Consider the following 15,363-nt stretch of genomic DNA (forward strand, 5'->3'; position numbering starts at 1 on the left):
AATATTCTGAAAGCTGATTTGAAAATCAAAATATAGTAACTCAATTTTCTTCCGCTAATGAGTGCAATTCATTACTTACATTAAATTATTAGTTAAGTAGGTAAGGAGGACTGAATCTGATTTTAGATTAAAATCAAATAAAATTTAATTAGAAATTAGCAAATGCCGTGTTACGTGGGTGCAGCAGATGAATTCACTTTTAGAAATGTTTCTATGTAGTAACGACAATAAATATGGCAATGAATTGGGAACTGCATATTGTTATTTATAACAGAAATACATTTCCCCTACATGATGTCATGCGTAAAGTGTTTATTTAATGAATATTCCTTCAATTATTGTGTTTTTTAATTAAATTTAAAGTTCGTAATAACGCCATTCGATTTTCTACTTTCTATTAAAATAAGTTTGATGAAAATATTTTATATCACATGGAATTTTTATTCCTATTTGATTTGATCTGATACGAATAATTATTGGTAATAACAATTTTTATTTTCTTACTTTTTCTTTATTCAGGATAGAATTTTCATGTGGAAATTAGACTGTGTAGATGTGTCATTCGTAGGGCATTGCTAGCTTGCCCAATAAAGCTAAATAAGCAATCTTTGTAAAAGTAATCATTTTACTTTTGTTGTTTTCATAGTTTTTTTATCTTAATTATATATCTGTATTCTGTATCTTAAATCGTTTTCAATAATTACTGTGACTAACAATGCTCCAAAATTTTTATTCAAAGATATTATGAGCAAAAAGATTGATTATAAAAAATAGAATAACAGTTGAGGTTTTTTTCAAAAGCTTAGTTTGTTTTTTAAGTTATGAAGATCTTATTCACCCTCAAAATTAATTGAATTAAGAAAAAAAAAAGTGAATATAGTTTTTGTTGGACAATCAAGTACGCAAGCGCGCGTTCAATGTGGAGGATTTCAAGATAAGGTTGTAGAGAACATAACTTAAGATACGAACTTAAGTACACGATATTCTATACACGATGTATAGAAGTTTGATTTTAAGAAAGGTTTTTTAAAACAAAAATTATTATGACAACTAACGTTTTATCTCATTTAAATAAAAAAAGATTAAATCAAAAACCTTTTGACTCAAATACTCTAATATATTAACACATACCTAACCAAAAATCTGATGTGGATATCACATAACTTCCTTACACGCCTATTAAATTGCAAATACACATTTTTTCTTTAAAATGAAAGTACATAAAATTTTATTTCATTAATAACTTCTGATATTTTTTCATATTTTATTTTTATTGTTATTTTTGAATGATTATTCATTGTAATTTTTTTTACAATCAGAGGTTAATAATTATTAATAAATTAATATATTTAAATTAAAAAAACAGTTCAAAAAAAGGAGATGGAGTCACATTTGATCCGGTGTGTCTTCTTGTAAGATCCAAATATTTCATTGATTAAAATCTTATTTGGCTATAACTCTGGGACCAATGAAAATAAGTACCATTTATGATACATCGTTGAAAAGCTCTCAGTGAGGGCTTATTGCTGCAGTTACGAAAAAATCCAAAATCCTTTCTTTTTTTTTGTTGGATTTTGGGATTTTTTGGATACTTTTGATTCATCGATTGGAATAAAAAAGGGAGATGCACAACTAAATGTTACAACAGTCCTAAATCCAAAATTTCAACATTTTACGGCTAATCGTTTTTGAGTTATGCGAGATAATTACATACGACGTACGTACAGAAGTCACGCCGAAACTAGTCAAAATGGATTCAGGGATGGTCAAACTGTATATTTCCGTTGAAATCTGAAAACCGAAATTTTTCGCAAACACAATACTTCCTTTACTTCGTACAAGGAAGTAAAAAGAAAACACGAATATATGCAAACTATAAAAGAAAAAAAAATATATATATATATATATTTCACAGCAATATAGTAAATTTCTAACGTAAATTTTTTCACCACCCTTCTGTTCGTAAAATAAGAAAAAGTAATCTTTTTTATATGCACTATTAATATAAACTACAATTTATTAACTTTAACAAATTCAAAGTTATCGCCAAGGATGGTAAATGTATTAGAAGGAGGCTAAGTTAGTTGAAGGGAGTAGAAGTGTGAGTATTATGTTTAATAATAATGAAGCTTTCTCCGCTTGGAAATAGATCTTGTAACAAACGATAATTAGTTATGATGTTACCCCTAAGGGAATAATATTATATTAAATAATACAACAATCCCTGTATAAACATGACCTCTTTCACTCTGATTTTAAATTATTCACACTTCCACTCCCTTCAACCATCTTAACCTTCTTCTAATACGTTTACTATCATTAGCGATAGTTTTTTAATTTGTTAAAGTTAATAGATTATAGTTTTATATTAATAGTGCATAATAAAAAAATATTAGTTTTTCTTATTTTAAGAACAGAAAGCTGGTGAAAAAATTTACATTGGAAATTTTAAATCGCTAATCATCGTTAAAATTAATCATTGAGATGGTCCATCTATTACTGTGTTGCTCTCGTTATTTTCAATCATTATTAGGGGTTTCTTCCAATTTTTTGCAAATAAAAAATACAAAAATTAAAATTATTTTCACTAATGTAAAAACATATCCAGTACATTACTTTTCCATCTGTTAAATCTTTCTCTCCTCCTCTATGAATCATGAGACCTTGCCGTTGGTGAGGGGGCTTGAGTGCTCAGGGATACAGAGTAGCTGGACCGAAGGTGCAACCATATCGGAGAGGTATCTGTTGAGAGCCAGACTAAGGAATGATTCCTGAAAGAGGGCAGCAGCTCTTTCAGTAGTTGTTAGGGGTGTGAGTCACAATGACTTAAACGGCCATATCAACATTACTCAGTCCTCTGAGTACTGCGCAGCTGAAAGCAATGGAAAACTACAGTTGCTTCTTTTCCAAGAAAATTTGGCTCTCTGTATTTTCATATAGCAATGATGGAGGCGCCTTCCTTGGTAAAATATTCCGGAGGTAAACTAGTCCCCCGTTCAGATCTCCGGGTGGGGACTACTAAGGAAGGGGTCACCAGAAAATTAAAAAATAACATTCTACGAGTCGGAGTGTGGAATGTTAGAAGCTTAAAAAAGGTTGGTAGGCTAGAAAATTTAAAAAGGGAAATGAATAGGATAAATGTGGACGTAGTAGGAATTAGTGAGGTTCGGTGGGAAGAGGAAGGCGACTTTTGGTCAGGTGATTTTAGAGTAATTAACTCAGCTTCAAATAATGGGCAGGCAGAAGTAGATTTCATAATGAACAAGAAGATAGGGAAGAGAGTAGAGTATTTCAAAACACATAGCGATAGAATCATTGTAATAAGGATAAAATCAAAACCTAAACCGACAACGATTGTTAACGTCTATATGCCTACAAGCGCCCATGATGATGATGAGGTAGAGTGTGTATACGAAGAGATTGATGAAGCAATTAAACACGTAAAAGGAGATGAAAATTTAATAATAGTTGGAGATTGGAATGCAAGCATTAGAAAAGGCAAGGAAGGAAATATAGTGGGTGAATACGGGCTGGGCAAAAGGAATGAAAGAGGGGACCGACTTATAGAGTTTTGCACGAAGTATAATTTAGTAATTGCCAACACCCAATTTAAAAATCATAATAGAAGAATATACACTTGGAAAAAGCGAGGCGATACTGCAAGGTATCAGATAGATTATATCATGGTTAAGCAAAGATTTAGAAATCAACTCGTTGACTGCAAAACTTACCCTGGAGCAGACATTGATAGCGACCATAATTTGGTGATAATGAAATGTATATTGGGGTTTAAAAACCTGAAGAAAAGGTGTCAGATGAATCGGTGGAATTTAGAGAAGCTTGAGGAAGAGGAGGTAAATAACATTTTTGAGGAGGACATCGCAAGAGGTCTGAGTAAAAGAGATAAGGTAGAAAATGTAGAAGAAGAATGGGAGAATGTTAAAAAGGAAATTCTTAAATCAGCAGAAGCAAACTTAGGCGGAATAAAGAGAACTGGTAGAAAACCTTGGGTTTCAGACGATATATTGCAGCTGATGGATGAACGTAGAAAATATAAGAATGCTAGTGATGAAGAAAGTAAAAGGAACTATCGGCAATTAAGAAATGCTATAAACAGGAAGTGCAAACTGCCGAAAGAAGAGTGGATTAAAGAAAAGTGTTCAGAAGTGGAAAGAGAAATGAACATTGGTAAAATAGACGGAGCATACAGGAAAGTTAAGGAAAATTTTGGGGTACATAAATTAAAATCTAATAATGTTTTAAACAAAGATGGTACACCAATATATAATACGAAAGGTAAAGTCGATAGATGGGTGGAATATATTGAAGAGTTATATGGAGGAAATGAATTAGAAAATGGTGTTATAGAGGAAGAAGAGGAAGTTGAGGAGGATGAAATGGAAGAAGCAATACTGAGATCTGAATTTAAGAGAGCATTAAAAGATTTAAATGGCAGAAAGGCTCCTGGAATAGACGGAATACCTATAGAATTACTGCGCAGTGCAGGTGAGGAAGTGATTGATAGATTATACAAACTGGTGTGTAATATTTATGAAAAAGGGGAATTTCCGTCAGACTTCAAAAAAAGTGTTATAGTCATGATACCAAAGAAAGGAGGGGCAGATAAATGTGAAGAATACAGAACAATTAGTTTAACTAGTCATGCATCAAAAATCTTAACTAGAATTCTATACAGAAGAATTGAGAGGAGAGTGAAAGAAGTGTTAGGAGAAGACCAATTTGGTTTCAGGAAAAGTATAGGGACAAGGGAAGCAATTTTAGGCCTCAGATTAATAGTAGAAGGAAGATTAAAGAAAAACAAACCAACATACTTGGCGTTTATAGACCTAGAAAAGGCATTCGATAACGTAGACTGGAATAAAATGTTCAGCATTTTAAAAAAATTAGGGTTCAAATACAGAGATAGAAGAACAATTGCTAACATGTACAGGAACCAAACAGCAACAGTAACAATTGAAGAACATAAGAAAGAAGCCGTAATAAGAAAGGGAGTCCGACAAGGATGTTCCCTATCTCTGTTACTTTTTAATCTTTACATGGAACTAGCAGTTAATGATGTTAAAGAACAATTTAGATTCAGAGTAACAGTACACGGTGAAAAGATAAAGATGCTACGATTTGCTGATGATATAGTAATTCTAGCCGAGAGTAAAAAGGATTTAGAAGAAACAATGAACGGCATAGATGAAGTCCTACGCAAGAACTATCGCATGAAAATAAATAAGAACAAAACAAAAGTAATGAAATGTAGTAGAAATAACAAAGATGGACCACTGAATGTGAAAATAGGAGGAGAAAAGATTATGGAGGTAGAAGAATTTTGTTATTTGGGAAGTAGTATTACTAAAGATGGACGAAGCAGGAGCGATATAAAATGCCGAATAGCACAAGCTAAACGAGCCTTCAGTAAGAAATATAATTTGTTTACATCAAAAATTAATTTAAATGTCGGGAAAAGATTTTTGAAAGTGTATGTTTGGAGTGTCGCTTTATATGGAAGTGAAACTTGGACAATCCGAGTATCTGAGAAGAAAAGATTAGAAGCTTTTCAAATGTGGTGCTATAGGAGAATGTTAAAAATCAGATGGGTGGATAAAGTGACAAATGGAGAGGTATTGTGGCAAATAGATGAAGAAAGAAGCATTTGGAAAAATATAGTTAAAAGAAGAGACAGACTTATAGGTCACATACTAAGGCATCCTTGAATAGTTGCTTTGATATTGGAAGGACAGGTAGAAGGAAAAAATTGTGTAGGCAGACTACGTTTGGAATATGTAAAACAAATTGTTAGGGATGTAGGATGTAGAGGGTATACTGAAATGAAACGACTAGCACTAGATAGGAAATCTTGGAGAGCTGCATCAAACCAGTCAAATGACTGAAGACAAAAACAAAAAAAATCTTTCTATTAATTAGTCATTAGTAGGTTTTTATTTCATCAAGATAGCATAAAATTACAACTGTATCTGGTTACAACTTTTTGATTTCTAATAATCCTCTGTAAAAAAATTATATTATTTCTTAATTATAAAAAAAAGTATATAATTATTTCTTTAACAGAACAGTATATTCTTTAAGTATAAATATATTTTTCTTTACAGAGTAATATTAGAAATAAAAAAATTGTAACAAGATATGGTTGTAATTTTATGCTATATTGATGGAAAAAAGAGTATTAATGACTGATTAATAGAAAGATTTAACAGATGAAAAAGTTATTTACTGGCAAAAGTATTACATTACTGAAAGTAATTTTAAGAAAATTAATTGTACTAATACAGATTTTCTATTACAATAAAATTACCTAGAATCAGGATTTACCTGCTTATTGAAAGAATAATGTTTTTTAAATGTTTTTTAAACATTTTTTTTTCATCTCAACATACATTTTAGTTCATTAAAATCCGTAAATAGAGAACGGAAGGAAGAAAGCAATTATTTCTATTCTATTCGCCGTGAATAGATTTTATAGCTAAACCGAAAATCAATACCAAAAAATATATGGTAATATATTAAACAGATTAAAAATAAGTAATAAATACCACAAATTTTCAATCTGCATTATTATTATTTTTTTATGCATTCAATTTATATGAAATATTTTCGTTAATTATTCATTACTTCTATTTCAAATTTCTTTTGAAATTTACTTATTTCTACCAACTTTCACGGACATTTTCTTCTAATATGAATAGAAGTAGGCCCAATTAAGAAAAAAATGCATTCAATCCTACGAGTTTCCTCTTATCAAATAGTAAGAAATGTATTTGTTTTAATGAATCTATAATCCAATATATGTAGATTGTTCAAGCTTAACTTATTCATAAATCTAATTATTGTAGAAAAGCTACCTATCAAAACAACCGGTTTGTTATGTGTGAACTACTTTTCAATCTACTTATTCAATTTACCAGTAAGCCTAAATCGGTTTACTTAATTGAGTAATCAACTTTTAAATTGCATTGCAGTATATCGTATATTATTACATAGAAATGTAATGTAGAAATGAATCTTACCGATAATAAGTCCGTGAAATTTCATGCGAAATTCCTGATTTACCAGTTAATTTAGCAAACGTGAGAGTAATCCCATAGTGAAGGTTATTTTCAACCCCTACCATTCTCTTTTCTCAAATTTTTCTTTTTCAATTTCTGTCTTGCTCTTATAAAAAAAAGTGTTACAATCTGTGATTGTTTCAATTATTGAAACTTTCAGTTAAGTAACAACGACTGTCTAATAAAACAATTACATAAAATTTTACTTTTTATTTAATGATTTGTAGATTAACGTAAATAAAATAAATTTGTCTTATTATTTGAAATGAAAGAAAATCTAGTTTTAATTAACGAAAGCATACTTGTGTAAAGCGATATAAATTCAGTGTCGTAGGTTTGCATTCCCACCTTTAAACCGTTGTAAAGTCATCACTGTACAAGAATTAAAATTTCTTGTCGATTGAAAGGGAAATTATAATTGTTAACCTTCGCCTTAGAAAGGAGAAAGTATATATTAAAAAAAATAGAAACGAGGATTATCTTTATTTTTTATCTGTGATTCGTTAATTCTAAGGATCACTACAGTGCAGTAATCAATATTATATATTGATACTAGTGCTGCTCAATAGTATAATAGCAATAATTAATGAGGAAATCTCTCATGAAATGAATAGATCATAATTTGATGTTTAAGACTGATCTAAAATCAAACTACGCTTAATTAATAACAGAAAAATTAATATTCTGATAATAATCTTACAAAAACATACAAAACGAATACGTTTTCAAAAGTGAAATGAAGAAATAAAATAATAAATATACGAACACAAGGAGTACCTGTATCGTAAAATCATTAACATTTTTCAAAAGATTTCCGATGTAATTGAATAATTTTATTGCGAGTTACATTATTAATAGATTACACAAATTATATGAGTGCATTTCTATATTTGTACTACAATGCAACATAAACGAATATATATAAAGCAGTTATGATACAGCTGTTACCCTAGTACAGACACCGATCAGAGATACTCTGACATTAATGACATTCACCATGCAGCCAAACCCCGTGTTGAAAAGATCTAAGGTATAACTTACAGAGCTAAATATCTCTTCGATTTCAGTAGGTTTGGCATATTGATATGGAAGAATAAATGAATTAAGTATTTATTTATAGATCTTTTAACGCATATTAAACTGTAAAATTAAATTAGGGCACTGGATAAATTTATAATATTAATGGTGATTTAAAAATCAATAAAAAATTATAAAGTTCTGTTAACATATAATGCACGGATTTGAGATGATGTATAAATAAACTAAAAACGTATAATGAATTTTTTAAAACCGTTTAGAAATTAAATCAATAGAACAAATGACACTCGTATGTACGTTGACTACAACGTTCTATCAGGACGTATATTATATAAATTAAGAGATAACTAAATTAGTCAAATTCTGTCAACTAAATATAGACAGTTTTTTCTGAGTATTTCTTCTCAAAACAAGCTTAGTTCAATTGCACCTGTGTAGTCAGTCTTGACCTGTCTCAGGTAAACCAGTCCTGAAATAGTGCTGTAAAATGAACCGTTGTGAACGAAGCATACCGGAGTAATCGAGATTCTAATTAATAATTCTACACCGTCATGTAATTTCATACAGGTACCTGCAGCGTCACAGAATGATTTTCATATTCTTTAATTCGAGATCTCGCTAAATACTTACTCAGATGAGAGCTTAAAATAACAACAATAATTATTATTATATTTGTAATTAGAAATAATTAAATTGCAAGTAGATACCGGCACAATATAATACACTTTGGGCCTAGATAAATTTTATTTCATACACATTTAAAATAATACGACTCGCATATACACAAAATTACCTGCATTGTACGCCTGTTAATCAATTCGAGTTAAAAAAAATTGAAAAATTTTATTAAAGCAGTATCATACGATATGTTTATAGTTAGCATTCCAGAGTTTCGTTAATATGTTCATTAATGGTATCTCAATTGTTACAAAAGTCTTAAAAGGTAATAAACCTAAAATTTCTACCGTTTGTAAAGGTTATAAGATTAGTAACCAGTTCCATTCTCTTCAAGGAATAACGTTTTTCTTACGCATGCTGGTACTATTTATTAAAAAACCTACTTGAGAACAGAGTTATGTCTTGAATAAAATTTATTTACTGATCTTTAAACTTTATCTCATTCAAGAATAGGCTACGTCTTATTTTTTACCAGACCAGCTGGTTTACAATTGAGTTTGATAATTCTTTTTAAAATAAAGTCGTTCTTCGTGCAGGAACCAGAATATTAACAGATTGCTTTTCTAAGGATTTAATAAGTCTGAATGTTATTTTAGGCTACAAGCACCTTCCTCCATTAATTTCAAATATGGATATAGTTTTTCAATCTTAGTAACCGCAATATATGCCTTAGTTCCAGCCAGAATTCTAGCATCGTAGGAATCACATGAAAAAGACATTGAAAAAGTTCTGGGTTATGAAACAGCTGCGCACAGTGACAATTTTACAAGTTTTGATATTTATGACAATTTCGCACACATTTGAGCGTACACATATGAGTAAAGTTTGACCTGTAAACTGCTAAATATAAATTAGATTAAAAAAAAAAAACAAAAAGCAAAAAAGAAACTAAAAATAATCACTGTAATACCTTGTAAGACTGCTAAATAAGGCTGACCTATAAACCATTTAAATCCTCAATATGCCTGCTAAAGAACACTGACTAGGCCTACTGGGTTGTTTTGTTTTGTGAAACTATCATAGTAGGCAAATCAGCTGTAATTACACTTGCTTCGTAAAACATCGGTTGAGAAAAACGTGATAAAGCTGGCTGACGACCAAAGTTTCCATTTATTGGCAGGTCAGGTGGACTGAATCGTCCGATGGTCGTTACAAGCATGGTATTTTTCCCGATGTAAGAAGTATACAGGTAGTTTGGTAGATTTCCGCCAATCGGCGTACTACATAGTTTCTTTCTAGACATAGTGCTTTTCAAGATAGGCTGGCCAGATTTGATTTGATTAATTCAGGTTTGTATCCGTAGTATAGGGCCATTGACGATGTGTGCCATGTCTTATATGTCTACCCCCAGGTTCGAAGCTGAACGTACTAAAGTAGCTAGAAAGCTTGCGAGGATCAATTCTGGTTTTGATCTGCAAATTAATTGGAAAACTGAAAGGGGATGGAACATAGTTGCTGGTTTCCTTACATTCTTAGCCCAGCGGGGAGATGGCTGAGGGGATCTGATGCTGTTATAGATGTATAGATAGAATAACGAGCCGTGTGGCTAGGAACCAGCCTGGGTGCTTACTTCGTCAAGATAGGCGTTTTGGCATCGAGCCCCGGTTAGCCGAGATATTTGCTATTAGAATGAGAATGGATGCGTGGAGAACTCTGTGATGGAGCTGCGGTGTGGGAGAATGTAGGCATTGAGCTTGCTCCCAAAAGCAAAGAGCAGAGAGATATAGGTTATGTTTTCATTAGGGGTTATTAAATTTGTGAATTTGTTTCTTAAATTTTTAAGTAAATCAAGAGGACTCTGAGTAAATTGAATTGTAGGACAAAACTGTCATTGTTGCGATCAACACTTGTTTTGTTGGTATGAGGATAGTATTTTTGGTATTTAAATGACTGATATAAGTGCACACATTAATGTTCTGAATGCATAGTCTAATTGAAGTTAGATACAGGAAAAGGTTTTGTGTGAAACATTCGATGTTAGAGGAAAGCACGGGGATGGCGCTTCCGCGAATCGATTAAATTGATAGTTGAGGGTTGTAAGTTATGGTAGGTGATCGTGGTTGGAACAGGCCATACGAAGGCTATAGTAAGTTGTGTAAATACACTGATGTATGTCTGCCAGGGCATTTGCATCGCTGGCATCCTGACAGAAGCCAAACTGATGACTGTACTGTGTTATCAGGTTTATTGGGTCTAAAAGACGACCTCCGGTAAAGGCCATCAAGGTTAGAAACTGAGGTGGTGTTGTGGCAAATGGGATCGTCACAAGGCGGATGTTTTCCTCTATGGAAGTTACGATGTTCGCGATTGTCGATAATTAGCTGCGAAATAATAAAACTGTATTTCTGTGGAAATCAACATTGCAGTATGGTTTGCTGCAATACGCCCCTCTAGACAACTGTTTGTAGAATTTCATTAAGTTCTTGTATGCAATTTAAAGGAAGTTTAAACAATCACGAAGAATTGACGTATCATTGGTAATGATGTAACCGAAATAAACTAACTGTTTAAATCTTTAAAAGCTGCGAGTCTAACGTGTGAAATATAAGTATTACATTTATTTTCGTTTTTCCTCAGTCTAGAATCTAGATGGTATTCTTGATAATGGCTTCTAAAATCCCATTTTGACTTGTTTCGTACATTGACGCGTATATTTATATATGAACATTGTGTATATGTACATAACCGCTTATATATTACTGCTTATTTTAATAAAGGCTTTGTTTACAATGGTACCTTGCTTTAAAATAAATTTTTCTTCCTATTTGTATTTAAGTACAATTTTAACACACGCTTAGTAATTTTACTGTACTTCCTTGGACTTTTTATACTTAGGTTATTACTTTTTATAACTCTTTTAGTGTCTGCTTCGTGTAATCGAGTGATAATAAATTTACTGCTCATCTATTCTCCCGTTTATAAAAAATTGTTCGGTTAAGTTGCACAGTAATTTATTGTTTATAATATACGAGGTCTGTTCAGAAAATAACCGAACTTTATTTTTTTAATCTTTATTAATTTTATAGATTTTTGGTCCTTGTGGCCTTCATAGTACCCCCCTTCTCTATTCATACACTCTTCCCAACGGTGTTCCCACTTCGCAAAACAGTTCTGGATAGCTTCATTTGAAATGGCCTTTAAAACCATAACGAATTTACTTTAACGTCATCAATAGTCTCAGAACGGCGTCATTTCATCACTGAATTTTATTTCAGAAATAAGAAAAAGTCGCAAAGAGCCAGGTCTGGAGAGTTTTGAGGCTGAGGGGGGACAGTCATCTGATTTTTGGCACAATACTGAAGAATTGACAAAGCTGAGTGTGCAGGCGCATTGTCGTGATGAAGGAACCATGCGTTGTTTCGCCACAACTGCGGTCCCTTTTTTGTGGATTTTTTCACGTAACCGTTGTAAAGCGCCTTGATAGTACTCACGATTCACTGTTTCACCTTGAGACAAGAATTCAAAATGCACAATTCCATTAAAATGGAAAAAACAGAAAGCATCACTTGGACGTTGGATCGAGATGAACGTGCTTTCTTGGGACGTGGAGATCCTTTGCCAATCCATTGTGGTGATTGAACTTTTATCTCGATGTTGTAGCCGTAAATCCAGCTTTGTCTCCCGTTATGATCCTTTACATGAATATCTCATCGTCATCGGCTTGTTCAAGAAGTTGCTGACAAACGTCGACTCGATATTCTTTCTGCTGCTCATCATCAAATGAGGAACAAACTTTGCTGCAACTCGATGAATGTTCAATTTTTCAGTCAAAATGTCACGATCCAATGATCCAATCAACATGGTAACCTTTTCTATAAGATTTCTAATAGTCAATCGGCGATTTGCACGCACCAGATCGTTGACGTTCTGAAGGTGGGTGTCATCAATTGAAGTCGAAGGCCCTCCTGGTCGAGAGTCATCTTTGATTGACTGACGATCACTTTTAAATCGTGAAAACCATTCGCAACACTGCGTATAATCCAGAGCATCAACTCCGTAAGCTTGTTTCTAAAGTTGAAAGTCTCTGTAAAAGTTTTCCTCACTTTCACGCAAATTTTTACATTGAATAGTTGCTCCCTAAAATCGCAGATTACAAAAATCGCTAGTAATACTTTAACACGTTGCACTCAAATAATAATAACACAGAAACTAAACAAGATATCAACAATCCAAGAACATATGGTTACAGAGGAGGTAATGCGGAACACATTGCTGCAAACCGCACGTCACTAAATATCTCCGTTGGCGCGTAATTTAAGATCGATAATTTTCTGAACCGAACTTGTGTATTCTGCCCAAATCAAGCGCGCAAAATGTATCTAATTCTTTTTTTATTGTTTTGATGATTAATTCACCTTATATCTGGAAGCTTGTGCATGGAAATCTGAAATGGAAATTTTTTAGCGTTTGAAAAATACCGTGCGTGACCGGGATTCGAACTCGGGTATACAAAATTCTTTTGGATTCGTACAAAATAGGATTAACTCGGTGATCGTTACGGATAAAATAGAGTATAATTATAATAATATTAGGTACGATTAAACAGTAATTCATTAATAACGAATAAATAAATAACAATAAAGAAAAAAGGTAAGTCCAAAAACTTTCCTTGTTTTGCTTCTTCGGTTATTTAATAACTTAACTTAATTTAATTAAGTAATCGGCTAGATCTATTAATGTTGTATTAAATCTGAAATTATTTTGGATTGACGTAATAGTTAAATTGATTTGAAAATAAAAGTAAATTAATTAAATTCTTTGAAACTCGTAATTAAATCGACTGGTGTGTCTCACAAGCAAATTTTGGCATGTACTCATGACTTCCTTTCACAGTGACTCAGTATTGCAAATTTACTACATGTAGAGAGCTTTATTATAGATGTAGATGTGAATTGAATATAAATAAGCTTAATACATAGATATTGTAAATGGTATTTGTGCAAAAATTTCTGCTGTACTACCCAGCAGATGTGTGAATACAAACACTACACAGGTGGTTAGTGAGTGAGAGTGTGAGTGATTGTGAGAGAGGAAGAGTGCGCGCTGAGAGTAAATCTACAGTGCGCGCACACTGTAGTTTAATGAAAATCCATAATCGGTCCTACTCTATACTTACAAATGTAAATGCGGAATAAATATATATATATATATGTGCATACGTGTATACGTATTTTGGTATTTGGTATTTAGTTAGATACGATAACAAATTTTAAACAAATTGAGTTTTTTATACTTTAAGAAATACGTGAACAATGAACAGCAACTTCATTCAAAAATATATGCTTACTAATATATATTTTCCACATAGTGTGTATTTGCCAGAATATTTTTTGTCGGTAATCGTTTCTTTAATTACAACCTTAAAAACATTAAAATAATAAAATTATATTGCTAAATAAAATGGAATAAGTACTTAATTTAATTATTATTATTATTTTTTTTTAATGAAAGATATATTAAAATATGAAGAATCTCAGCCAGACGACCAAAAAATAGCTATTTTAGGAAAATTATAGTGTCTAATAATACATGATTGATGAATAGGTTAAATTAATTTATTTATAAGTTTATTTCTTATACAATACGATAATAATTTTACTTTAATTGATTTGGATGCTGATGATGAATGGCCATAAAATAAATAAATGATTCAATAAATAGATAAATTTTAATTTTTAAGTACATATTTTATATATATATATATATATATATATATATATATATATATATATATATATATATATATATGTGTGTGTGTGTGTGTGTGTGTGTGTGTGTGTGTGTGTGTGTTGACATTTTAATTAAATGTTAAATTGTATTTAAATAGACAACTATGGATATAATCAAAATATTTAAAAGTAATTTCATATTTAACATAAATTACTTAAGAATATCATGAAGGTTTTTTTTAACACTAAAGAAAATAATTGAGCTCAAGTTCTGATTAGCAGTTTGTAACCAAATAATGTTCATTTATCAACGTTATTAAGAAAATAACACACTAAATATTTTTAAATAAACTTTAAATCAGTTCAAACCAAAAAAAAAGAAATACCTGCAAGGGATTCCGATTGCATTTTCCCGTCGGCACACACATACGCTCGTACGCAAAATTTGACGCGACAACTTCAACACTGACAGAAAGTGAGTTCGAACTGGACACGCTGAACCCCGCCACAGCACAGCGTGAATCTTCTTTCATACAAAAGTGAATACCACGAAACCTAGTGTATAAAAGGAAAACTAATTTTATATTGCTCTAGTGACAGCACGAATACTGTATAATTATAACTGTTGCCTACCTTTAAATATCAGCGGATGTACTGTACGTACAATAGGCTTAAAACGATTGTGTACAGATTTTATAAAACTTTATTTTCCTTGTATACTGCAAACTGATAAGTTAAATAAATTTCTTTAAAATATAAAAAGCCATAAAAAATTTTTTTTTTTATTATAAATAGTGTTTATAATATAATTTAAATTACCACATATTACAACAACATATTTATACTTTTTGTCTCATTAAATTCAATTTGTTTATCCTTTACTTCTCTCTTAATTGTAGTTT

The 15,363-nt window shown here is 31.5% G+C and overlaps 1 protein-coding gene across 1 annotated transcript in view; it reads right to left on the minus strand.

Annotated features, from left to right (window-relative positions):
* Positions 1-15,003, minus strand: part of LOC142326326 (uncharacterized) — a 97,203-nt gene extending 82,200 nt beyond the window's left edge. The window contains exon 1 of the mRNA XM_075368742.1: positions 14,848-15,003. Within this exon, the coding sequence (XP_075224857.1) occupies positions 14,848-14,869 (22 nt within the window). The 5' untranslated portion in view covers positions 14,870-15,003. The remainder of the gene's footprint in view (positions 1-14,847) is intronic.
* Between the last annotated feature and the right edge of the window lie 360 nt (positions 15,004-15,363).

This window comes from Lycorma delicatula, chromosome 1 (assembly GCF_047948215.1).
Source record: "Lycorma delicatula isolate Av1 chromosome 1, ASM4794821v1, whole genome shotgun sequence".
Lineage (NCBI taxonomy): Eukaryota > Metazoa > Arthropoda > Insecta > Hemiptera > Fulgoridae > Lycorma > Lycorma delicatula.